The 25,637-nt window shown below is 37.2% G+C and overlaps 2 protein-coding genes across 3 annotated transcripts in view; one reads left to right on the top strand and one right to left on the bottom strand.

The window, feature by feature from the left end:
- Positions 1-12,077, top strand: part of MIER3 (MIER family member 3) — a 30,311-nt gene extending 18,234 nt beyond the window's left edge. The window contains exons 9-13 of the mRNA XM_082652409.1: positions 1,930-2,011; positions 3,385-3,479; positions 7,660-7,787; positions 7,871-8,013; positions 8,126-12,077. Coding sequence (XP_082508535.1) covers positions 1,930-2,011; positions 3,385-3,479; positions 7,660-7,787; positions 7,871-8,013; positions 8,126-8,583 — 906 coding nt within the window. The 3' untranslated portion in view covers positions 8,584-12,077. The remainder of the gene's footprint in view (positions 1-1,929; positions 2,012-3,384; positions 3,480-7,659; positions 7,788-7,870; positions 8,014-8,125) is intronic.
- Positions 12,078-16,357: 4,280 nt separating this feature from the next.
- Positions 16,358-23,442, bottom strand: SETD9 (SET domain containing 9). 2 transcript variants are annotated; one of them, XM_082651458.1, is made up of 6 exons: positions 23,194-23,442; positions 21,185-21,552; positions 19,859-19,982; positions 19,521-19,636; positions 18,694-18,799; positions 16,358-16,706 (listed from the first exon to the last, which is right to left on the bottom strand). In XM_082651458.1, the coding sequence occupies exons 1-6, from the start codon at positions 23,289-23,291 to the stop codon at positions 16,619-16,621; spliced, it is 900 nt and encodes a 299-aa protein (XP_082507584.1). In that variant the 5' UTR covers positions 23,292-23,442; the 3' UTR covers positions 16,358-16,618. The 2 variants fall into 2 exon arrangements, with proteins under 2 accessions (XP_082507584.1, XP_082507585.1); XM_082651459.1 differs by lacking the exon at positions 18,694-18,799.
- Between the last annotated feature and the right edge of the window lie 2,195 nt (positions 23,443-25,637).

Genomic DNA, 25,637 nt, shown 5'->3' with positions numbered 1-25,637 from the left:
CCCGGTCCGGGAAGATCCCACATGCCGCGGAGCGGCTGTGCCCGTGAGCCTTGGCCGCTGAGCCCGCGCGTCCGGAGACTGTGCTCCACAACGGGAGAGGCCACAACAGAGAGAGGCCCGCGTACCGCAAAAACAAACAAACAAAAAAAACAGTGTATAAATTTGCTTTAGGAGCATTCGTTAAATACTGTGTGCTTGTAGATGGAGTACGCTCCTGATGGTGTGTGGGTTAAGGGTGGAAGTATTGCCTATTAGGGTTTTTTCTCTCTGATGTTGTTTGCCCCTCTCATATACCTTTACACTCTTATCTCCAGCCTAGCTAATCCCAGCTAATGAGTGCCCAGAGATAGGTGGACTCAAACTTGAATTTCCGAATAACACAGAGAAGTCAAACTAGCTGAACTTCAAAGTAGTTTTGTCAGCTGTCAAAAAGAAATCCCATTGGCTTTTCCTATTGATATTCCATTAAAACTATAAATTAATTTTGGAAGAATTAGTACCTTTAAAATATAAAACCTACTTCAAGAACATGTTCTGATTCTCTATGTATTTGACTTTTTTTTTAATCACTCAAATGTTTTTACTTGTTTTAAGTATCACATGCATTTAATTAATTCCTCATTATTTTTAAATACAGTATTTAGCACTGTTGTAAATGGGATCACTATTGTATTTGTATATGTTGATTTAGAGAAATATAAATTAAAAAATTTTTTTCTCAAGCTACTGAAACTATTTAATTTAGTATAATGATTTTTCAGTTGTTTCTCTTAGGTTTTCTAGTTTTGAAGTCATTACTGAATTATACGTTTGTTCCTTCCTTACCATTATTATATCTCTTATTCCTAGAACATGTTTTACTGCATTAGCTATAACTCGCAGAGACTTTTGGTAGTTACAGTGGTTTGAGGCCTGCTTTTGATGGAAGATAATACATGTAAGGTTTTTACATTAAGAATAGTACCAGCCTTGGGACTTCCTTGGCAGTCCAGTGGTTAAGACTCCGCCTGCCAATGCAGGGGGCACGGGTTCAATCCCTGGTGAGGGAACTAAGATCCCACATGCCACGGGGTGTGGCCAAAAATTTTAAAAAAAGAATAATACCAGCCTTGGTTTGATACAGGCTGTCTTTCTTATAGTAAGGTAGTATCCATCTACTTATAACCGTTACAGGTTTTGTCTTTTTAAAAATAGAAATGGGTACTGATTTATCTGAAGCTTTTTTAGCAGCTGTTTTTAATGATTGATTATTAATGTATTGATTATTAACCTATTGATGTATTAATAGGTTTACCAATATCCTTGCCTTTCTTGAAATGTACTTGGGAAGGTGGATTATTATTTAACTTTCAGTTGAGTTCTGTCTGCTGCTATTTAGTATATTCATAATTCCAAACAGGTTTAATGGGAAGAAATTCTAATTTTTAAAAAATGATATCTTCCATAGTAGATGGAAATAACTATAAACTCCAGTCACTAAAATATCCATCTTTCTATTCTAGACCTGCTGCTATTCTCTTTTATTAAAACTCTAAAAGGCAGGCAGAAGGTGCTATCAAGAGAGAAGACCATAATTCTTGACTTTTCCTGACTAGAAATAATCATCTAAAATAGGGATATTCTCCCAGCTCAGAAGGCCTGGCAATGAAAAAAAAAAGTGAGGAATGATACTGGTAGATAACTTCTGAGAGGTAGAATCAGAATGAACAAACTCTTCGGATACCAGAGTCAATATACAGGATAGTTACGTAGATTAAATGTCTGGGCAAACATACGCTTCAAATGTCCTGAAATTAGAGAGCACTTCAGCTAGTATTTGTCAGGACTCTTACAATACACCTGTTTTTGTTTGTTTGTTTTTGAGTTTTTTTTTTTAAGTATGAACTTTTGGTAAGTTTTATTGAATAGTTTTTTTTCCCTTGCCCTAAGGCATTATATGAACTTCTCAAGTGTAACCATAATATAAAGGAAGCAATTGAAAGGTACTGCTGCAACGGAAAGGCCTCTCAAGGTAAGAAACACTTGGGATCAAGAGAGGGAAATGATAGGGGATGGTCATTTGGGGATCAGAATAAGCAAAGTATAAAGGACGGAGCAATCCTATAACACTTTTGTATAAGATCTATTTTTATCTTCATAGCAAATAATTTTTTCCTTTTCTTGCCCTCTATTTTTAGACGTACCAGAGATTGTTCAAATACAAATTAGTTACCCCCCTGTCACCTCCAGAACAAAGCAGACCCCAGAGATGACAATATATCCAAAGTAATTAATAAGAATGATTTTATGATTTCATTGGGGGAAAAAAGTTGTTTTTTCTTTTTCTTAAACCAGACAGGAAATGAAAAGGAGATTAAAGATTAAAAAAAAGAAACATGTATAATATATTCCATTCAATTTATTGCAAGAAGTGTATGTTTAGTAATCATGTAATAACATTTTTGCAGTGCTTAGGTTTTGGTTTGTGTGTGTCAAGGAAAATGGTTAAATTTAATTTCAGTATTTTTGTCATTATATAAATCAGTTGCATGCACCATAGCTTTCATTAAGTATATATAGAGTGAAATAATGCTTACTAATATTATATAAATGACTTGGAAAAATATAGAAGCTGGAAACAATGCATTTAAACTTGTAGGTGAGATAGTCTATTGAAATGTTTCCGTGTAAAAGCTGCTTCTTTGAAAAAATTACTTTAAGCTCTCAAAACTCTGAACAAAGTTTTCACCTTCGTGGTGGGCTACTCTTAATGGCTTTGGGGACCTGGTTCCCATTGTGAGGCACTTCAAGTCTCCTCTGCCCCAAGTAGATTTGATTCATCAACATTGACATCTGCCAGGAAGTTGAATGGGATTTAGTCTTTTGAGAGCATGGGCTGTTTTTTATTCCCTTTATATTCCTACAGTATAGCACTTTGCAAACTGACTCTGAATAAATATGTGTTCATTATTTATGGTCTCTAATTAAAGAGCTTATGGTTTTGACATAAGACCAAAGGAAGGCTTTTTTTTCTATAAAGAAAATAACCTTTTTTTTCCCCTAATTAAAAAAATGCTCATTGCTTAAAAAAATCAGAAAAACAATGTGCTTGAATTATAGAAGAAAATATAAAATTCTTGTCTCATCATGCAGAGGAAAAAAACCCAGTTGTTTATATTTTGGTATTCTAGATTTTTTTAGTTAAGATTACTAACTAAAATCTCCACATAAAGAACTTGTCTCTGTGTGTGTGTGTGTGTGTGTGTGTGTGTGTGTGTGTGTGTGTGTGTGTGTGTGTGTAGAAGTTTATAGCCTTTTTATTAGGAAAACATACTGAAAGTAAATCAGTCATTTATATATATAAGAGTTTTGAGGCCAATTTATTTTGTTTTAAAATTTCTTTAGAAGGAATGACTGCATGGACAGAAGAAGAATGCCGGAGCTTTGAACATGCACTCATGCTTTTTGGAAAAGATTTTCATCTTATACAGAAAAATAAGGTAAGTTAGGCAAATTAGTATAGAGAAATTGCTTAGTAATTACAATGAATATAAGCAACTAATTTATGAGCCTCTTGGGTAGGGAATAAAAGCTATAACTTGTTAATGCTCCCCTGCTATTAACATTTCTGTTACTTTCTGACCAATTTTTCTGTAAACCCAAAACTGCTCTGAAATATAAAATCTAGTTTAAAAAGCAATAGGTGGGGCTTTCCTGGTGGTGCAGTGGTTAAGAATCCGCCTGCCAACGCAGGGGACATGGGTTCGAGCCCTGGTCTGGGAAGGTCCCACATGCCGCGGAGCAACTAAGCCTGTGCGCCACAACTACTGAGCCTGCGCTCTGGAGCCTGCATGCCACAACTGCTGAGCCCATGTGCCACAACTGCTGAAGCCTGTGCACCTAGAGCCCATGCTCCACAACAAGAGAAGCCACCGCAATGAGAAGTCTCTGCACCGCAAGGAAGAGTAGCCCCCACTCACCGCAACTAGAGAAAGCCTGCGTGCAGCAACGAAGACCCAATGCAGCCAAAAACAAATAAATATAATAAATAAACTTAAAATTTTTAAAAAGCAGTAGGCATAGAATATTGACCTATCCACCTAAATATTTTAGAATCCTGTGTTCCTTAGGACAAAAAGAAAGAATAAGCAAAGCATATTTTAATGAGATTTAATTATCCCAAACTGTTAGAATATACACACACTTTTAAATAATAGACTTTATTTTTAGAGCAGTTTTAGGTTCACGGCAGAATTGAGGAAAAAGTATGGAGAGTTCCCATGTACTTCCTGCTCCCACCCACACACGGCTTCCTCCCACCAGCCCCCCCACCAGAGTGGTGCATTTGTTACAACTGGTAAATCTACTTTGCCATGTTTTTATCCCCTAGTGTTCACAGTTTACAGTAGGTTCACTCTGTTGTTATAACGACACCTATCCACTATTGTAGTATCATACAGAATAGTTTCACTGATCAAAAAATCCCTTGTCATATAATTGGAATCATACAGTATGTAGCCTTTGAAGATTGGCTTCTTGACTTAGTAATATGCATTTAAGGTTCCTCCATGTTTTTTTGTGGCTCATTTCTCTCGCTTTTTTTTTTAAAAAAAATTTATTTATTTATTTGGCTATATTGGTCTTAGTTGCGGCACACAATATCTTTAGTTGCAGCATGTGAACTTCTAGTTGCAGCAGGTAGGATCTAGTTCCCTGACCAGGGACCGAACCTGGGCCCCCTGCATTGGGAGCATGGAGTCTTAGTGTGGCTCATTTCTTTTTATCACTGAATAATATTCCATTGTATGGATGTACCAATTTGTTTATCCATTCACCATTTGGAGGACATCTTGGTTGCTTTCCAGTTTTGGCAGTTACGAGTAAAGCAGCTGTAAGCATCAGTGTGCAGGGGTTTTTTTGGACATAAGTTTTTAACTCCTTTGGGTAAATACCAGTAAGTGTGATTGTTGGATGATATGGTAATAGTATGGATATTTTTTTGTTGTTGTTTTTTTGGGTTTTTTTAAACATCTTTATTGGAGTATAATTGCTTTACAATGTTTTTTTTTTTTTCTTTTTCTTTAAGCAAGTATGGATAGTTTTGTAAGAAACCGCCAGACTGTCTTCCAAAGTGTCTGTGCCATTTTGCATCCCTACCAGCAATGAATGAGAGAGTTCCTGTTGTTCCACATCCTTGCCAATATCTGGTGGTGTCACTGTTTTGGATTTTGGCTATTCTAAAATGTGTAGTGGTATCTTGTTTTAATTTGCATTTCCCTGATGACATATGTGGGTCATTTTTTCATATGCTTATTCGCCATCTATATATCTTCTTTGGTGAGGTGTCTGTTAGGGTCTTTAGCACATTTTTTAATTGGGTGGTTTGTTTTCTTATTGTTGAATTGCAAGAGTTCTTTATATATTTTGGATAACAGTCCAAAAAAATATGTGTGAGTTTTGAATATTTTCTCCCAGTCTTTGGCCTGTCTTTTCATTCTCTTAACAGTGTCTTTTGCAGAGTCGACGTTTTTAATTTTAATTAGTCCAGCTTATCAATTTTTCTTTCATAGATTGTGTTTATATTGTTGTTCCTAAAAAGTCATCACTATCCCCAATGTCATCTAGGTTTTTTCCTGTGTTATCTTCTAGGAGCTTTTATAGTTTTGTAGTGTACTTTTAGGTCTTGTAATCCATCTTGAGTTTTTGTGAAAGGTGGATATAGATGTCCACTTGTTCTAGCGCTGTTTGTTGAAAAGATGATCCTTCCCTCATTGAATTGCCTTTGCTCCTTTGTCAAAGATTAGTTGACTATATTTGTGTGAGTCTGTTTCTGGGCTCTCTATTGTGTTCCATTAACGTATTTGTTAATTTTTTCACCAGTACCACACTATCTTAATTACGATAGCTTAATAGTAAGTCTTGAAGTTGGGTAGTATCTATCCTCCGACTTTGTTCTTCTCCTTCAATATTGTGTTGGCTATTCTGGGTCTTTTGCCTTTGCATATAAACTTTAGAATTAATTTGTCAGTATTTACAAAATAACTTGCTGGAATTTTAATTGGGATTTCACTGAATCTATAAATCAAGTTGGGAAGAACTGACACCTTAACAATAATCAGTCTTCCTATCTGTGAACATGGAATATCTCTCAATTTATTTAAATCTTCTTTGATTTCTTTAATCAGAATTTTGTAGATTTTCTCATATAGATCTTACATGTATTTTATTAGGTATATACCTAAGTATTTCATTTTGGCGCTAATGTAGATGGTATTGTGTTTTTAATTTCAAATATCAATTGCTCATTGCTGGTATATAGGAAAGCAGTTGACTTTTGCATATTAACCTTGTGTCCTGCAACCTTGCTATAATCATTTATTAGTTCCAGGAGGGTTTTTTGTTGCTTCTTTAGGATTTTCTATATAGACAATCATGTCATCTGTGAACAGACAGTTTTATTTCTTTCTTCTCAATCTGTATACCTTTTATTTCTTTTCTTATTGCATTTAGCTAGATCTTCCAGTATGATGTTGAATACTTCAGTGCTTTTTTGTATGTATGAAAACCTATTGTTTTCTCACAGATGAGATTAAGTGTTTAATTTATTGAAAGATGAAACAGTTGCCCTTTTAAGTCAAAATAAAATCTCAGTTTAGCAATAATTTATGAAATATATTCATTTATTTCACAAATAAGCTTTATCATTTACCAGATATTATTTTAAGCTCTAGAGATACATCAGTGAATAAGACAGGAAAGGTCTCTGTTCCCAAGAAGCCTATATTCTTTTTGAAGACTTATTTATGGCTAATGTATTTATTGAAAGGTATACCTTATTTCTTGGTTTAAAAAGCTTGTTCCTATATTATGATCTTATATCACAACATGCTCACTAATCAGGATAGAGATTCTGAAATGTCCTTATTGGGTACTGATTAAGCAGGGGAGAAAGTGTTTATTGGGTAAAGATACAGAATTTTGTCTGTACGTCTGAACTCATACCTTTACCTATATATAGTTAGAAGAGCCCTAGTCTGCATGTGGAGCCAAGTTGAACGAGGCTCAAATTTTATTGTTGTTGTTGTTCTTACCAAACTCTGTTGGCGCTAAGAGCCAAGTGCATGTTAAAGGAAAAAATTCTGCCTTTATCTGGCAATCATCTTAAATTTCAGATGCGGTAGAGTACTGATCCCTTTGCAAATGGTTCTTAATCTCTTTTGGGCCATGGAACCCTTTGATAATCTGATGAAGCTGCACCCTTCTCCCCAGAAAAGTATACCTGCATGAAATTTGGGGAATTAATAGATCCCAACGAAGCTCATTCATGGATCCCTCAGGGTTAAGAAGGACCCCTGCTACAGTCAGCATCACAGTGAAAGTTCAGTGAAGAAAAGTAAAGGATGTCAGTGTTTTAAGATTTTCGGTAAAGGTGTAAAAAAAGGTAATTTCTGGATACGCATTTATTATTATTATTACATTCTGATTTAAAGAAAAAGCCTTGGGCTTTTGAAGTCAGCCTCATTATTAAATAGTGTAAATGTAACGGCAGTTCACTAATAAAAAGTTCAGAATTTCATAATTGGGAAGATAGAAAATAAGACCTATGGGTTGTAAAAAATAATAGTTATTAAAAAATGCATAGAATATGTTGATTTTAAAAAATGCAACTTTTTTTGTTAGGTGAGAACTAGAACAGTTGCTGAATGTGTAGCATTCTACTATATGTGGAAGAAATCTGAACGTTATGATTACTTTGCTCAACAGACAAGATTTGGAAAGAAACGATATAACCATCACCCTGGAGTTACGTAAGTACTGTGGGATTGACTTCTGGGATTTTTGTTTTTAACTGTGATATGCAGTCATAAAATTATTGGGGTGTGTTTTTTAGGGACTATATGGATCGTTTGGTAGACGAAACAGAAGCTCTGGGTGGGACAGTAAATCCTTCAGCCTTAACATCTAACCGACCTGAGCCTGTTCCTGATCAACAGCTGAACATTCTCAGCTCTTTCACTGCCAGTGACTTGACAGGTAACATGAGCATCTTTTTGCATTTTTTACCATAGCTTGGGGCAAACTTATATCCTCTTTGTGGCATGACGTCAGACCGCTTACTTAAACCATTTTCCGTCTCTTTTTTTAGCTTTGACCAGCAGTGTAGCGACCGTCTGCGATCCAGCGGATGTGAGTTGTTTGGATGATAGCTTTCCTCCACTGGGCAGCACGCCCCGTGGACAAGTCAATCACGTGCCTGTTGGAACAGAGGAGTTACTCACCCTGCCCAGCAATGGGGAAAGTGATTGTTTTAACTTATTTGAGACTGGATTTTATCACTCAGAGCTAAACCCCATGAACATGTGCAGTGAAGAGTCAGAAAGACCAGCAAAGAGATTGAAAATGGGCATTGCTGTTCCTGAATCCTTTATGAATGAGGTTTCTGCAAATAATTTGGGTGTGGACTTTGAAAATCACACACATCATATCACCAGTGCCAAAATGGCCGTGTCTGTGGCTGACTTTGGCAGTCTGTCTGCCAACGAGACCAATGGTTTCATCAGTGCCCACGCTCTGCATCAGCATGCCGCCCTCCATTCTGAGTGACGTGAGTGAGGGGCCCAGAAACAGTGGGTGTGCAGTACCAGTACCAGGAAAGTATCAGGTTTGCTTAGTCTTTCACTGGAAGTTTGAACTTTTTTCACTATGACATCAGTGATGTCAGTATGTATAGAACTATATCTTGATTTATCAAGAGTATTTTCATTTTCAATCCATAAATGTGGAAATGAACTATGATCAGCAGAGTTGGGGACTAAGATTGAACTCTGTGGTGCAGCTTTAAGCTCTGCTTATCTCTTCCTCATCCCCAGTACCTCTTCCCCACTCCCTTCTTTTTCTATTTTCTGTTCCCCACTGCCCTCACTCCCAATTTTAAAACCTGTAGACAGAGGCCACCAGCTCAAAACCAGCACAGATGTTCTGAACTGAATGGAGTGGCTTCTATTCATGTAAATTCCTTTTGCCGTAATGGATGCAGTGGAATAACAATGTTTACAGGTACCGATCCTGATCCCTGCTCAATGTAGCATTTTTTGGTTTTATTTTCTTAATTAAATAAAAGCAGGGGTAGGTTTCTTTAAACTGCACAAACATGCAAGGATTTTTTTAAAAATGGAAACTTCTCTCATGTTGTTCAACTAGAGCACTTCAGTTTACAAAACAGCAAGTCCATCTTTATGGAAGCCAGCACGAGGAACTGCGTGCAAATTATGAAGACGCTTGCTTGGATCCTGTTTCAGAATTCTAGACCAGGGCTACCTTACACAGAATTGGTCATTTTACTGCCGGAAGATTTCTGTGTAACTTCAGTTATTGGCTAAAAGTTTGGCATTTGAAGGTGTGGTATTTAGATGAGGTTTTGTCCACCATTATCAAGATTGTAATCATAAAAATCATACCAGTCATTGATAATTTAGTTTATCCTGAGGCAGTTGACTTGCAGGGCACAGTCTACAAAGCCTAGGATGTTGCCACTCATTGGTTTACATTTTGGAACACCTCTTAGGTTTTTTTTATAGTGGTGCAGTTCAAAGTGTTAATATTTAGGAGGAATTTCTAGATTTTAGACATAAAATGCAGTAGAACCTTGAAGTATATTTAAACTTTTCTGTTTAGCTTGAACAGTTACTGGCAAGAAAAATGTGAGTTCCTATCTGAAATAGAATGGTACGTTACCACTTTAAGTTTTAAAAAGTGATTGACGTTCAGTTGCATCTCAAACTCAGTTTTATTTTTATTCCAAACATTGTGAATGAGAAGCCATTGTCTTAAACTTAGGCCATTTTTGCTGTATAGACATGCATCTTTAAGTTATAAGGTGAATTCAAACAATATGTAATGCAGTATTAGAATGTGATAAGCTTTGCTTTTATAGTTCAGTTAAAACACAGAATTTTACTTTTTTTTTTTTGCACTGTCAATTAAATTTTTCAGTTTCTACTAGTTGTCTTGCTTTGCAGAAACTTAAATGTTTGGCTACATTGCTGATATTTGTAAGTATAAGTCGCTTCAAGGTTGTGCTGATGAATAGATAGAATGTAGTTACCTTAGTAGTGATGGAAAGGGAGGGTATTTATTATACAAACTGTGAACTGCAATGACATCCTTAGTTTTGGATGATGTGTATTCTTTTCTTTGCAGCATTTTAATGAAGATTGCTTTGAAGTGTTTACGCATTAGCACATTTACTATAAAAGTTAGTTTAGCACAGTGGACGAAAAGTAGTTAAATTAATAACTTAAAAGTCAGTCTCTAATTTATACATCTAAAGTCTAGCATTCCTGTATGCACACAGTAAATAATGGGTAGCCTGGGTTCTATGTTGCTTTCAGATATTTTTTTCCAAGTTGTCAGCTTCTTATTGCTGTGGTGTTGTGCTAAACTTTGAACCTAATTTCTTTTGTTAAAAATGAATACACCTATAATTTAGTAAGATACTGGCCATAATCTTCCATTGTTATAACTTTAATTTTTACTCTGGGTTTACAGTGGCTGGTCTGTATAAAATAATTTACACAAAGATGACTGAATGCTAATACCAGTTGCACTTAAATGAACATGCCCATTCTCAGTAGCTGATGCAGTAATATATTCAGTTTATCTATGCATTGCTGGGATCTTGATATAAGATGGAAACAGTGTTTCTTATCTGAAGTTTTGATTATCAGCAAGTTGAATGGACACTTTAGTTATTTAAATAAAGATTTTTGACCAAAATCCAGAAATGATATGAGAGAAAAATAATTTCCAGCTAGTTTAATGGATTTTTAAACGCCAATCTGATTTTAGCCTCTTAGAGAGCGCTAACTGGCTGGTAACGTTTACTTTTAATTCCTTGTTAAAATGAGGCAATAATTTGCAAGATTTTTGTATATATATGTAAAGTCTTCATCTCTTTTTAGATCTAATTCAATATTTTCTGACTGCTTCCTCCATGTATAATACCATTTTTGTGCATGCTTGATGTGACATTCATAAATTGTACCACTATGACTTTATTCATGTAAAATAGCTATTTATTGAATTTCCTTTTAAATCTGGATTTACTGGGTTTTTTCCTTTCCGTTTAAGCATCTTAACAGAGAATTTGTTACTGTTTATTAGAAGAATTGCGTTTGAGAGCATGAAAATAACTGATTTGCAGTCATAAGAAGAAACAATAATGCCTTTATTATCAAGTGTTAAGCACAATTCTTATAACAAACTGTGATAAATTCTTTTTTCTTTTTCCTTTGCCATATTATTTTTGTATGAACAAACCAAAAATCCATGGTGAGCAGTTGCAGTGTTGGCTGATGTGTCTTTTATGTACAGGGGGTTTGAAGAGGACAGCGGATTCATTTAGAAGTGAAACTGGTGCTGTGATTATAGCAATACTTTACTTTTGTTAGTTGTACTCCACTTTTTCATGCTAGCTTTTTCAGTGTTTAGTTTTCCTCTTGTCATGGTCAACTGCTGAATTTACTTGAAGGATGTAGAATACTGTTTAAACAATACTAAAGTGTGTACAATTAGGTCAAAGAATTGTGCAATTGTTTCCTTTTTAATTTTTACAATTGAGGGTCATAATATTTGAGAACGTCAGATCTAATAGAGCATAGTGATACTGTTTAATTTAACCAAAGTCTCTAGTGAATACTTCAACTTTGAATGTAAACCAACAAATAAACCTGACCACCAAGGAGATTGTTTGCCCAGAGTTTCAAAGCACATTGTCTACAAATGGAAATCGAAATAATTTATAAAAATATTGACATTACTATGTTTTTTAAAAAGTTCTTAATTTTTTCACTAAAAGGAGGAAACTATTAGTTTTATTGTTAAATATGGTAGATATTAAAACTCCTCTTAGATGACCAGTGATTCCAATTGTCCCAGTTTGAAATAAGTACGCTGTGAGTATGAGATTGATTAGTGACAATCAGAACAAGTTTTAGTATCAGATGTTCAAGAGGAAGTTGCTATTGTTGCATTGATTTTAATATTTGTACATAAACACTGATTTTTTTGAGCATTATTTTGTATTTGTTGTACTTTAATACCTGGTGTACAGTTCCAGAAATAAAAATCTGGAAATCTTTTTTTTTCTTGGTTCGTGTGAGTATTTGCCACAAATAGATTTTTATTTAATAATTCTTAAGCTATAACACATGGGTAGATATTTAACCACTGTTAAGTTGGTTTTAGATGTAGTAAATAAGGTATTTGATAGGTAAGTAATAAAATTGGTAGATAAAATAAGTTTTCTTTAACTCCTCTAAAATAAATTTCCATCTATAATAAAATTCTCGTTATCCCAAAGTGGGGATTGTACGTACTTTTAGTTTCATTCAGGAAGTATTTATTGAATGTCTGTTATGTTTCAAACAAGTTTCTCAGTAACTGTTGTCATTTAGGAAGACATGAAATCTGAAATTTGATCAGATGTTATTATTTGACAATATATTTATAGTAAACTAGTCTTCCTTATCATAATATTCATAGTTTAGTAGACTCTAGAAATATCTTCCCTAAGTCTTCATCTTTTCAAGCTAAATATCTCACCTTAGCCTAATTTCACAAGTCTGTCCCCATATTTCACTTGCTCTGACCAGAGCTTTCTCTCTGTAGTTCCATTCTTAATATGCAGTGATCAGATTGCACATAATGTCCAGATTTTGTACAAGGACAAGAGGAGGATAAAAACCTTGACGTCTCTGCTTCAGTTGCTTATCTAAAACCACATTTCTTCCTTAATGTGCAGGGCTATCTGGTGGACACATACACAGAAGTGCCTTCAAAGGAGGTACAAGGACCAGTGTTTTGAATACAGCCAAGAGGTCAGCCAAACGCCATATAAGAGCATAGCGCTTTAGTCTTTTAGGGGAGGGAGGAGAGCCTTGTGGGAGCAGAATAATCTAGTCACTTGTAGACCTTACCCATTTTGGCCATAATTTCCATCAATGGTATACTTTTTGAGCCAGCTGCTTCTCTGACTTAAAGATTTCATGTCATCTGTAAATTGGGTATTTCATTATACACACTTTCATTTTTTTTTTTTTTTTTGTGGTACGCGGGCCTCTCACTGTTGTGGCCTCTCCCGTTGCAGAGCACAGACTCCGGACGCGCAGGCTCAGTGGTCATGGTTCACGGGCCCAGCCGCTCTGCGGCACGTGGGATCTTCCCGGACCGGGGCACGAACCCGTGTCCCCTGCATCGGCAGGCGGACTCAACCACTGCGCCACCAGGGAAGCCCCACACTTTCATTTTTAATTTACATTAGTCCCTGGGATATAGCACTGTTTACAGTTTCCCACCCAGGTAAGTGATCTCTGATCTTTATTCTCTTCTCTGTGGCTATCTGGGTTCTCTGACAAAACAGTGCACAGGGCGGTGAAGTCATAGTCCTAGACCAGAAATGCTCACATTTTTCAAGGTTTAATATACTATAGCTGGCATATTCACTTTAGAGAGACACATGCTCTATAGTGTACCTCGATTTTGATGAGATTGTTTTTACACAAAAAGCCAATACTGCCACAAAGTTGTTTCCTGGTGTAGAATTAATAAAAGCATTTCATAAGCATGTCAGAAATGATATGTCATTTATAAACCTTAAAAAAAATTCTAGTAAGGAAAAAGTGGTTCTTTAAAAAAAAAATCAATGTTTTATTTTTTAAAAATATCTTCACCTCTCCAGTCCAGACCAAGTCATGGTACTGGGTACGCTTTATAATCCCATTGTAAGCATTTTATCAGCAGGAACTGTGTTTTATTCTTTGAATCTTCCAGGACCCTTCACATAGTAGGCATTCACTAAATGTTTGATGACTCTTAAGCTGATGGTGACGTTTCTCCCAACTTAAAATAATAAAACTTTTAAGACAAAAGTTAAAATAACAGTATGAAGAACAATCCAGATTAAACAATTAACTTTTTACCATATTTGTTCTCTTTCTATATAATATGCATTTTTTTCTGACTTATTTATTTATAAATTTGTTTTATTTTTATTTATTTTTGGCTGCGTTGGGTCCTTGTTGCAGTGCGTGGGCCTCTCACTGCGGCGGCCTCAGCTGCGGAGCACGGGCTCTAGAGCGCAGGCTCAGCAGCTGTGGTGCACGGGCCCAGCCGCTCTGCGGCATGTGGGATCACCCCGGACAAGGGCTCGAACCCATATCCCCTGCATCGGCAGGGAGACTCCCAACCACTACGCCACCAGGGAAGTCCTCTGACTTATTTTTAAAAAGTCTTTTACATTGCAATACTTCACTCCTAAATACCTAATATGGCCACAGGAGTTAATTTTCTGTATCTTACATAAAGTTCTGAGTAATAGGATCTTATTATTTATTTATTTATTTGCTGTACGCGGGCCTCTCACTGTTGTGGCCTCTCCCGTTGCCAAGCACAGGCTCTGGACGCGCAGGCTCAGCGGCCATGGCTCACGAGCCCAGCCGCTCCGCGGCATGTGGGATATTCCCGTACCGGGGCACAAACCCGTGTCCCCTGCATCGGCAGGCGGACTCTCAACCACTGCGCCACCAGGGAAGCCCAATAGGATCTTCTTGATCAAGTGGCTTGGCTTTTTTAATAATATGAGTACCCCGGCATCTCAGAATCTTGGCGGCACAAATAAAAAACAAATGAGCCTGAGAAAAAGAGATGCTTCCATGGATTTACATGGACATACATGATAAATACTACAGAGAAGAAATGGATGGGGATTTTAGGGGTTGGCGGTTGGGGATTGTAAATTTCCATAGGTTGGTTAGGCAAGGTGACAGGGAATGAGCTGTATGGCTATCTGGGGGGAGGTTTCTGGAGGCAGAACTAGTGCAAAAGCCCTGAGGTGGGAGTGTGCCCGGCAGGCTCTAGGAGTGGCAAGGAGGCAGGTGTGGCTGGGTGGAGTGAGCAGGACGTGAGATCAGAGGTAATGAAAGACTGGCATTTACTCCAAAGCAGGAGTAATCAAAGAGTTTTGAGCAGAGGCGGGTTAGGATCTGATTTGTGTTTGAAAGAATCCCTTTTGGTGTTCTATTCTGTAAAAGGGGCAGGAATGGAAACAGGGAAGGCAATTAGGAGGCCACTGAAATTGCAATAAACTGAGAAAAGCTGTTGGTGTAGCAGTGGAGATGGTAAGAATCTGGTTGTATAGGTGCCATGTTAGGATTTGAGGGGCCCAAAAAATAACACCCTCCTCCCTATCCAAGTTTGGAACTGAGGGTTGGATGCAGGAGTCAGGTTGATGGAGATCAAAGTAACTCTTACTAATAAAACTGGAGAATGTGGCTTCAGAGCTGAGGCCAGGTCAGCTCACTAATACTCTACCTCTGAACTAAACTCACTCCTTCACTGGCTGGGCTGACTACAGGCTACTCCCTGCACAGGGCAGAGAGCAGCCCAGAACAGACTCAGCTGGGAGAGTCCACAGAAAAGGAACTAGAGGGGTTTGGGCCATGGGTGCCTAGTTCTTCCCTAAAGATAATCTCAGAAAATCACTCTTTCGCCAGTGGGTGGAGAAAGAGGCAGAAGAATTACTTATGGAAGCTGTCCAAATATGAGAAGTGTGGAATAGGGGATAGGTGTTCCTCCCACCACCATCTTTTAACTATAATTCCATGCCAAAACAATCTTACACTCTTAAACTGTGTGTGTGTGTGTGTGTGTGTGTGTGTGTGTGTAAATGTTCACATACAGTAAATAGTATGATGACCCCCCATTTTTCCCTTAACCAGCTAAAACAATCTTTTTTTTGTTTCTGTTAAATTTTTAAAAAAATAAATTTATTTTATTTATTTTTGGCTGTGTTGGGTCTTTGTTGCTGCACATGGGCTTTCTCTAGTTGCAGCGAGCCGGGGCTACTCTTCATTGCAGTGCACGGGCTTCTCATTGTGGTGGCTTCTCTTGTTGTGGAGCATGGGCTCTAGGTGCACGGGCTTCAGTAGTTGTGGCACGTGGGCTCAGTAGTTGTGGCACACGGGCTCTAGAGCACAGGTTCAGTAGTTGTGGCTCACGGGCTTAGTTGTTCCACGGCATGTGGGATCTTCCCAGACCAGGGCTCAAACCCATGTCCCCTGCACTGGCAGGCAGATTCTTAACCACTGTGCCACCAGGGAAGTCCCTAAAACAATCTTTAAATCACACACACACAAACACACCCCAATTAACTCATGACAACACAACAAATATTTTTGGTTTTAGAATATTCTGGAAAAATTAAGTCTTTATGGAAGTTAGTACACATCAATAGTACAAGAATTGCTGATGACTTGGCTAAAATTCGATAAACCACCACAGAGATAATCAAAATATACAAAAGAAAAGTTGAAACTGTAAGTTCAGACAGTGGGTTTTAATTTAGTAAACTACTGTGTACTTAGGTGAAAACCAATTAACACTGGAATTGCATTACAAATTTGAAATTGTAATGAAGCAAATAGTTTTCATGATGGAACTGAAACACAAATATCAATAAAAACTAAAAAGTTCCCACTCCAATTAGGTTTCAAAATATTTGCTCTGCAGGTGGAACTCAGAGAAACAACAAAAACATTTAGAATTAACTCAGTAGCTGAATAGAAAACCTAATTTCATACAGTTAGCTGACAATTGTATAGTAGTTTGAAAAAAGCTCTTCTCCTTGTTTGATGTCCCTGAGTGCGACAAGAATGACACATCGAAGTGGACTGAAAACAAAAAGAAACACAGACAAAATTAGAAGTATTAACAGATACAAGCTCATGTTTTAATACAACCAATATGGATTTTAGAGAATTTTATTCAGATTCCTTACTATCATCTTACTTTATGTATTTGATTTCCATGAGGAAATAGTTCTCATCACTGATGAAGGCATTTTAGAGTATGTTTATTTTGTATTATTTAAAAAGACCACAAGTCAATTGTTTATACAACTGACTACTTCTTTTGAAAATGTTGTTTTTATGTTCAAGCCCTCAAAACTGGTATCACAAAAAGCATTTTAAAATGACATTTATTATAATTTATTATAATTCAACACTTAAAAAAATTAATTTGTATCTTTGTATTCTGCAAAGCTGGAAACATTACTTTATAATTTATGGGAATTAAAAAAAATAGTTTTTATGGACACAAGACATAATGCACACCTTCAATGTTCCTACTCATTTAACTTTTCTTGTACTTGTTGAACAGTAATAATATTATGCCCCAGAGTATAAGGCTAAAAAAACCTCATTGTTAAATACACACACATAGACATGAAAGTTATCAAGGTTTAAGTACAGGGAATAGTCTAAGTTTTAAATATCATTCATCTTCAAAAGACAATTTAATAGGACCTGTACAAAATAAAGTTTGCTAGCAATTGGCAGCTCAGTGAAATGATATAAAGACAATATCTTCCTATAGCATTGTTAATAAAGAACTCTTAGCTCTACAGAATTACTTATATTTAAAAATTGTTACTTGAGTATTCTCGGTAGACTTTCCACTTAATGATTGATCAGAGAAGAAATGTTACAATAAAAATACAGGGACTTCCCTGGTGGCGCAGTGGTTAAGAATCTTCCTGCCAATGCAGGGGACATGGGTTCAACCCCTGGTCCAGGAAGATCCCACATGCTACGGAGCAACTAAGCCCGTGCACCACAACTACTGAGCCTGTGCTCTAGAGCCCGCGAGCTACAACTGCTGACCCTGCGTGCCAACACTACTGAAGCCTGTGTGCTCTAGGGCCCGCATGCCACAACCACTGAGCCCATGTGCTGCAACTACTGAAGCCCGCACGCCTAGAGCCCATGCTCTGTAACGAGAAGCCACCGCAATGAGAAGCCCGCGCACTGCAACGAAGAGTAGCCCCCGCTCGCTGCAACTAGAGAAAGCCCATGCGCAACAATGAAGACCCAATGCTGCCCAAAATAAATAACATTATTTAAAAAAATACATATATTCTTATCACTTATATGTGGAATCTAAAAAATACAACAAACCAGTGAATATAACAAAAAAGAAGCAGACTTAGAGATATAGAGAACAAACTAGTGGTTACTAGGGTCAACATAGGGGTGGGGGAATGAGAGGTACAAAATGCTGGGTGTAAGGCCACAAGGGTGTACTGTACAACATGGGGAATATAGCCAATATTTTATAATAACTGTACATGGAAAGTAACCTTTAACAATTGTATAAAAAATAAATAAATTATGGTAAAAACAAAAGCAGATTTAAAAATTCATATCTTCTGAATATTTCCCTTTTTTTGACTAAGTTTCTGAACCTAATAGTGAAGTAGGCAAAAGAAGTAATAGTCTAATTTGGTCCCTTTCTTCAACTGGGTGCTTCCATGTAAAATGGAGAACAGGATCCTTAAAATAAAGTAAAATTTATTTGAAGATTTTGTAGGTAGGAAAAACAAGAGTCACCTGAAACAAACTTTAAGGTTGATAACTTATAAAATACTACACAGAATAAAAGTGGGTAATAATAAGCAGAATAAGCTAAGTTAATGGAAAATTTTAAATTTCAGATAACCTACATTAACACACTAAAGTGTGATGCACATAAAAATCTGTTATAATTTTTCACTAAAAAACTTACCCCAATCTCTATATAGTTTTTTCATAGAAAATATATATATTTTTAGGTACAGCATAAGACAGAAGATAGGAAAAGCTCTTCCAGAAGACTAACCTTTGTTTGTCATAGCTGTACGCAATGTTTGGAAGATACTGCTTCAGTTCTATAGGGAAAACTGCAGGCATATCAAATTCCTGATAACAGACATTAGCTGCTCTGTCTAGGAACAAGTACAGAATTTTTTAGAAACAGAGACATTTTATAAGGTCATGAATTATGTACTGAATTATGGCACTTGATGTATGGTTTTCTAAATTTTCAGAAAACGTTCAAATTAATAATCACTATTATGTTCCAGGCACTGCTAGATTATATATCTATATACATATGTTTGGATGTTTTATTTACATTTTGAAGATCAGGAAACAGGTTCAGAAAGGGTAAAGGTTAAGTAGAAGAATCAGGCTTCAAATTCATGTCTCCCTAACACCAAAGTCTATGTTAAATGTAGCCAGATAATCAAACTTGTAGGAAAGTTAAGTCCTAGAGAAGGTAGGTAACTCACAAACTTAGCAACAGAAAGAGGATACCAGTCTAGTGTCTAGTGAGTAACCTATAAGGCTATGTTGAGGCACTGACAAAATAATCTCTAAGTTAAGTATTAAAAAATATTAAAATAATAATCAAAAGGGCAGTTATCAATTGCCTATATTTACTGAAAAATCAGAATAAAAATAGTAAGTTAAAGAATTCCAGTTAATGTATATCATTATCTCCCCGAACTCTCTCTTTGATATCAGCTATTATAAAGTTAGAGTTTACTCAAGGGCTTAGAATAGCTGAAATGTTAACTCAACTGCCTCTGGCACTCAGTCACATGGCAAAGGAGGAGCATTACCACTGCTTTATTTATATCTCACAGCCCCAAGGTGCCAACTTACCATTTGAACAATTGTTGACGTACTGTCCTACAGCCAGTGGATTATGAATTTCTGACGTTAGCCATGTACTATCACTCATTTTTAAAGGGCCAAGTTGATCCCTCCCATTGCAAGATCTGAAACAGGTGAAAGCATTAGCTAAGACATTGTTCCTCTGTATCTTAAAATTGAAAGTTAACCCTAGAATTGAACAGTGAAATTTTTCTTAAAAAACTTTTGTCTAATCAATAGGGCAGCTGCCTAAATGATTTTTCTTTAAAGTACAAACGCTAGTGGTCAGAGTCATTGTGGTGCGGTTCTACCTCCTATAATTAAATTTGAACATGGCACCAACTTACCTATACACGACTTTTGATATTCCTTTGTCATTTCCATCAATGAGTACCCCATCCAGGCATCTAAAAATAAACGGATTTCCAATGGACTGGAAAAAGATTGGCTCGTACTTTTGATATACTGTACCTAGTATACAAGACAAAGACATTATTATAGCAACCTATAAAAATCATAAACATCATGATAAGGACCTTTCTCTGGAACATAAACATAACATGGAAGAATTTGTTTTAATTTCTCTGCCTTTTTCTAAAGTTTCACCTCCCGTCTAGACCATCAGATTCTCTTTGGCTACCTTCCCTCATTAAAGAGTGGCCAATAGCAGAAGGAGCACAGAACCAACTTGTCCACACAGCCAAATAAAATATGACTATTTTGGTTAAAAAAATGTGAACACCACATTTTAGGTTCAGTTTTACAAAGCTGTGTTTTTATTTTTTAAAGTAGAGTGTGATTTGTCATCTATTAAAGAGCCTTTTAAGAAAAGTGTTTTTATTAATAATTAAATAATGTAGATATATACGGGAATAGATGAGTCTGACATTCAGGTTGTTTTTCCTTTCATTGGCAATGAAGGAAAGGAGAAAATTAATACTTACAGGGTGCTTCCTATGTTCCAGGCATGTTAATCTATTTATTTTACTATTAATTTGTTTGTTGCTGGCTTGTCCTATTTAGTCTTTATGGAGTTAGGATAGTTGTGTAGGAGGAAACTGAGACTCACAGAATTAAAAAATAGTAGAATGACTTTTTAAAAACATAGGTCTATCTGACAAACATTCACGCATACTTTCCACTACAGCAAATAATATGTTTAACAAGTAACATTCTACTTAGCATGCTAGTCAATGATCTTTTGAAAAGAAGCTTCTTTACTTTTCAAGTTTAGAAATGGCAGGAAGATCTTTATTCAGTGATTTATAGGTTTAAATTTTATCTTTCATGTTTTAACCCATATCATTTTTTACCTTTAATTATTAATTAGCTAAGCCAAACTGACTTATTCTCTAGTGATTTCTAAGTAATCAGTCTTATCAAAGTAGGCCATACTATAATCTCCTAAATTTAAACATTCATTAGAAAAATTTCCTTAAAAGAAAAATGCATTTATCCCAACAAATACTCCAGGATACTTTCTAATACATGAGATAATTTACAAACAGTTAATTTCCAAATCAGGGTTTAAAAATCTGTGGAAAAAAGAAAAATCTGTGGAAATCAGAGTTTCCAATACAACCCCTTACTCCAAGGATTACAGGGATAGGCATTTTGTTGAACTTATATTTTTTTATAAGAAACTCTTGGCCAAGTACTAATTATGTCATTACCAGGATACATAGATACAACCGCGCCTTTTGGTACCAATCCTTTGTTAACGAAGACACCTTTTCCAGCCGAAATCAATGTGCTAGGTGCTCGGGTGACACTGAAACCCAATGTCCTATAAAGAATTTCTTCTGGTGTAAAGGTATTTTGCTGTTGATGTCTGTATTCAAGCTGTTTCACCCCTGGATGCTGAACTGACAGTAGGTCTTGATATTTTGATTTAACAGGTTCTGGAAACACAGTCAAGATATCTGATTGTTTATTGAAATCATTTACGAATAGAGCCTGGAAAACTTTCAGTAATGTTCCTAGGACCTCTTCATCTGAGATAACTTTGTCTTTGGATTCCTCTGGAACGTATCGGAGGGTCCTGAAAATGGGAAAAGTTTCTATTCACTACCCTCAACTGATAAAAGCCAGACTGTCTTGATGTCTTCTGGGTTACTGGCCTGTATGAAGATTATTCTCATGTGTTTGAAGGGCATAAAACTAAGAAGTTCAGAAAAGAGTTTAGGTTTAGTTCTAGTTACCTGACTCCCAACAATACCTACACAAGTCAACAACAGCTAATGCTTATGAAAGGCCCATTACATACCAAATTCTGTTGGGTCCTTACATTCATTACGCCATTTTTGCAGACAAGGAAACTCAAGCTTGAAGATGTTAGGGAACTTGCCCATGGTCCGAAAGCGGGTAAATGGGAGAGCCAGAAGCGGAAACAGGGCTAGTTTCCCACTACACCCAAAGCCATTATGTGAATGTTATTACATAATGAGAATCCTCATATTGCAATGGCTCTTTTCACACGCGTGTAGTTTCAAAGACAAATTTAAGTTAACATTATATATTTTGTCACATTCTCTCCCAGGAGTAATTACTTTTTTATTTTTAATTTAATTTTATGTATTTTTTATACAGCAGGTTATCTATTTTATACATACTAGTGTATATATGTCAATCCCAATCTCCCAATTCATCACACCACCACAGTAATTACTTCTTTAAAGATCACTTTTTATTTCCGTAAACAGTTTTTAAGTATTATTTTTACTTCTTGGTTTACTTGAACCAATTTCCGCCTCACAATTCTAGTAATGATGCAGCTGAATTCACGTTTCCGTAGTATGAAACTCTGGGAAAGCTCTCTGATTATTAACCAGCCTTCAGCGGAGCTCGTTTGCCTATTTAAGTGAGCATTACGTTGACTTCTTTGCCTATTTAAGTGAGCATTACGTTGACTTCTTTGCCTATTTAAGTGAGCATTACGTTGACTTCTTCCAGACCACAAGCAGGCCACTTACTAAAGCCGGCAATAACAATGATCCTACGGCCACCCACTCAGCTAGATCCCCTTCTTCAAGCGCTGAATCCGTATTCTAAATCCAATATTCCGACATGCTTTTATTGGATTTTTGCTCGTTTTTATTCATCAGCTACTCCAAGCTGTTATCCTCACAGCCGAGCTGCGCTGTTTTCTCCATACCAACTACGGAGCTGTGACCATACCAACTACGGAGTTAGGAGCTTTTCTAAGGAACTTCAAGCTCCTAACTGCCTTGGCGGAGAGAAGGCCACGCACCCTCACGTTGTACAAGTTCTTTTCTTTTCCAAAAGTTCCTATTTTTCCCCCAAGCCCAGGAACCCCAGCCCCTGCAGAAGCAAAAGCGAGAACTCGAGCCAAAGCCCGCGGGCGATCAGGTCCTAGCGGACCTCGCCGCGCCGGGGACGACGGGAAATAGGCCTTAGGCCTCGCCCACCTAAAAGCCCCGCGCCCTCTTCAGGCCCCCAGCCCAACTCGGACTCCATCAGCCTCCGCCTCGCCCACCTCGGGCGCTGCCCACCTCGGGCCCCGCCCACTCAGGTCCCTGGGTCGTCTTAGGCTCCGCCTGCTTGAGGCTTCGCCCTCCGGAAGCTCTGCCCACCTCGGCCCTCTAACCCAAGTCCCAGCGGTCTAGATGGCGTCGCTGGGTTAGAGGAAAACGGCCCTAGTCGAGCCGCTCAGCTCTCTCACCTCGGGTTGTGGCTTAGGTTCAGCGCGATCCAGGGTACGAAGCGGTACTTGTAACGACGCCATCGCTGCCAGAGGCCGCGCAGCAGGCGGCCCGGCATGGCTGTTCTGTGGTGCCGTGAAGAGGACGGCACTGGGGAGGCGGGTTTTCTCGGGCCCGCCCCGACCCGAGGAGGAGCAGAGGCCGCGCCGTCCCTCCCCTTCGCGGTCTCAGCACTCAGTGCCGCGCTCGGCGGCCCCGGTACCTCCTGGCCTCCTGTCGCCGTGTCTCCGTGCCTCTGCTTTATTGACCCCAGCTCGCTGAAACAGAGGTGCGTAGAGCTGTAGGAGGGCTCCTTGTTCCCTTTTCCTTTCTCCATTCGCTCGTGTATTTTCACACACACGCGTTCACATTTAGGAGAGGATTAATTAGACCACGCTTAGTTGCAGGAGGGGTAAACTACTAGAATAACTCAGCCATCTTCAAATCAGGTGTTTATTAAAAAATAAATGTGTTGATGCCGCTTCCTCAGTCTGGAAAGTCAGCTTTCCTGTTCTTTGCCTGAGAGTGAGGGTAAATCCTAACCTAAACGTCTAAATTGAACTAGTCAGATCTAGTGAAAATTCAGGCAAATTCAAGTAGCCTTAGGACTAACTTGTTGTATTCCAAAAAAGAAATAAAAAGAAAAAATATCTGTCAAAGTTTCTATTTCACTCTACTATATAGGATAGTTGGCAAACTCTAGAGGCTGTGCTGTCAGGTGTTGTGTTTGGTAAATTGACATCCTCCAGGTTTACCTGATTTGCTAAATGGGAGCAATTCAGTTCCAGGATGTGCAACAAATGGCATTCAAAGAGTAACTTTAAGGTCTCCAAACTTAAAAGGAACTAAAAGGAACTAGTTGACTTCTTACCTATAGTAATATACTTATCTTTAAAAACAAAAAAGTAGTTTTTGTATATATTTACAGTGCTTTTAAAATTTTTACCATATAGTTTAATCATCTACAATGTACCTCTGGTACAAAGGACCGTTTTGCCCAGACCTTACTTATTTACTTATTTCTTTACGTTTTTGAGATATAATTGACATATAACATAATATTAGTTTCAAGTGTGCAACATAATGATGCGATATTTGTATATATTGCAAAATGATCACAATAATCTAGTTAACATCTGTCACCATATATAGAAAATTTTCTTCTTGTCATGAGGACTTTTAAGATGTACTCTCTTAGTGACTTTCAAATGTACAATACAATTTTGTTAACTATAGTTACCATGCTGTACATTACATCCCCATGACTTACTATTTTATAAAAGGAAGTTTGTACCTTTTGACCCCCTTCATGCATTTCCTCCACCCCCCAACTCCTGGCAGCCACCAGTCTGTTCTCTGTTTCTATGAACTTGTTTTTTTTTTTGATTCCACATATAAGTGAGATTATACACTATTTGTCTGTCTTTGTCTTATTTCACTTAATAATGCCCTCAGGGTCCATCCATGTTGTTGCAAATAGCAAGATAACGTGTTTTTTTATGGCTGAGTAGTATTCATTGTATATATATATACTGCATCTTCTTTATCCATTCATTTATTGATGGGCACTTAGGTTGTTTCCATGTCTTGGCTATTGTAAATAATGCTGCAATGAACGTGAGGGTGCAGATAATCTTTTCAAGACAGTGATTTGGTTTCCTTCAGATACATAACCAGAAGTAGAATTGCTGGATCATATGGTAGTTCTATTTTTAACTTTTTGAGGAACCTTCATACTGTTTTCCGTAGTGACTGCACGAATTTACAGTCCCCACAAATGGTGTACAAGGGTTCCCTTTTCTCTACATCCTCACCAACACTTGTTTTTTGTTGTCTTTTTGATAATAGCGATTCTGACAGGTGTGAGGTGATATCTATTGTGGTTTTAATTTGCATTTCCCTGGTGATTAGTGATGTTGAGCATCTTTGCATGTACCTGTTGGCTATTTAGATATCTTCTTTGGAAAACTATCTGTTCAGATCTTGAGGCCATTTTAAAAATCAGGTTGTTTTTCTGCTGTTGATGAGTTCTTTATATATTTTGGACGTTAACCCCTTTTCTTCCATTCAGCAGCTTACCTTTTCATTTTATTGATGGTTTCCTTTGCTGTACAGAAGCTTTTTAGTTTGATGTAGTCCCACTTATTTATTTTTGCTTTTGTTGCGTTTGCTTTTGGTGTCAGATCCAAAAAATCACTGGCAAGAATGATGTTAAGGAGCTTACTGTCTATATTTTCTTTGAGGAGTTTTATGGTTTCAGGTCTTACATTCAAGTGTTTAACCTATTTTGAGTTAATTTTTGTGTATGGTGTAAGATAGTAGTCCAGTGTCATTCTTTTGCATGTTGGCTGTCCAGTTATCCCAGCAACATTTATTGAAGAGACTGTCCTTTCTCCATTGTATATTCTTCTTTCCTTTCTTGTAA

The sequence above is a fragment of the Grampus griseus genome (assembly GCF_964374135.1).
Source record: "Grampus griseus genome assembly, chromosome: 3".
Classification (NCBI taxonomy): domain Eukaryota; kingdom Metazoa; phylum Chordata; class Mammalia; order Artiodactyla; family Delphinidae; genus Grampus; species Grampus griseus.
Note: the sequence above shows the minus strand (reverse complement) of the source record. Positions and strands in the feature narration are given on the sequence as shown.

What these genes read in the sequence shown, in the direction of transcription:
- SETD9 (XM_082651458.1), bottom strand. Translation starts at nt 23,291, where the DNA reads ATGCCGGGCCGCCTGCTGCGCGGCCTCTGGCAGCGATGGCGTCGTTAC. An exon ending in AACCTAAGCCACAACCCGAG is followed by an intron (nt 21,553 to 23,193) that starts GTGAGAGAGCTG and finishes TCCCATTTTCAG; the next exon opens with GACCCTCCGATACGTTCCAG. An exon ending in TACAGCTATGACAAACAAAG is followed by an intron (nt 16,707 to 18,693) that starts GTTAGTCTTCTG and finishes TTTTGTTTTCAG; the next exon opens with TCCACTTCGATGTGTCATTC.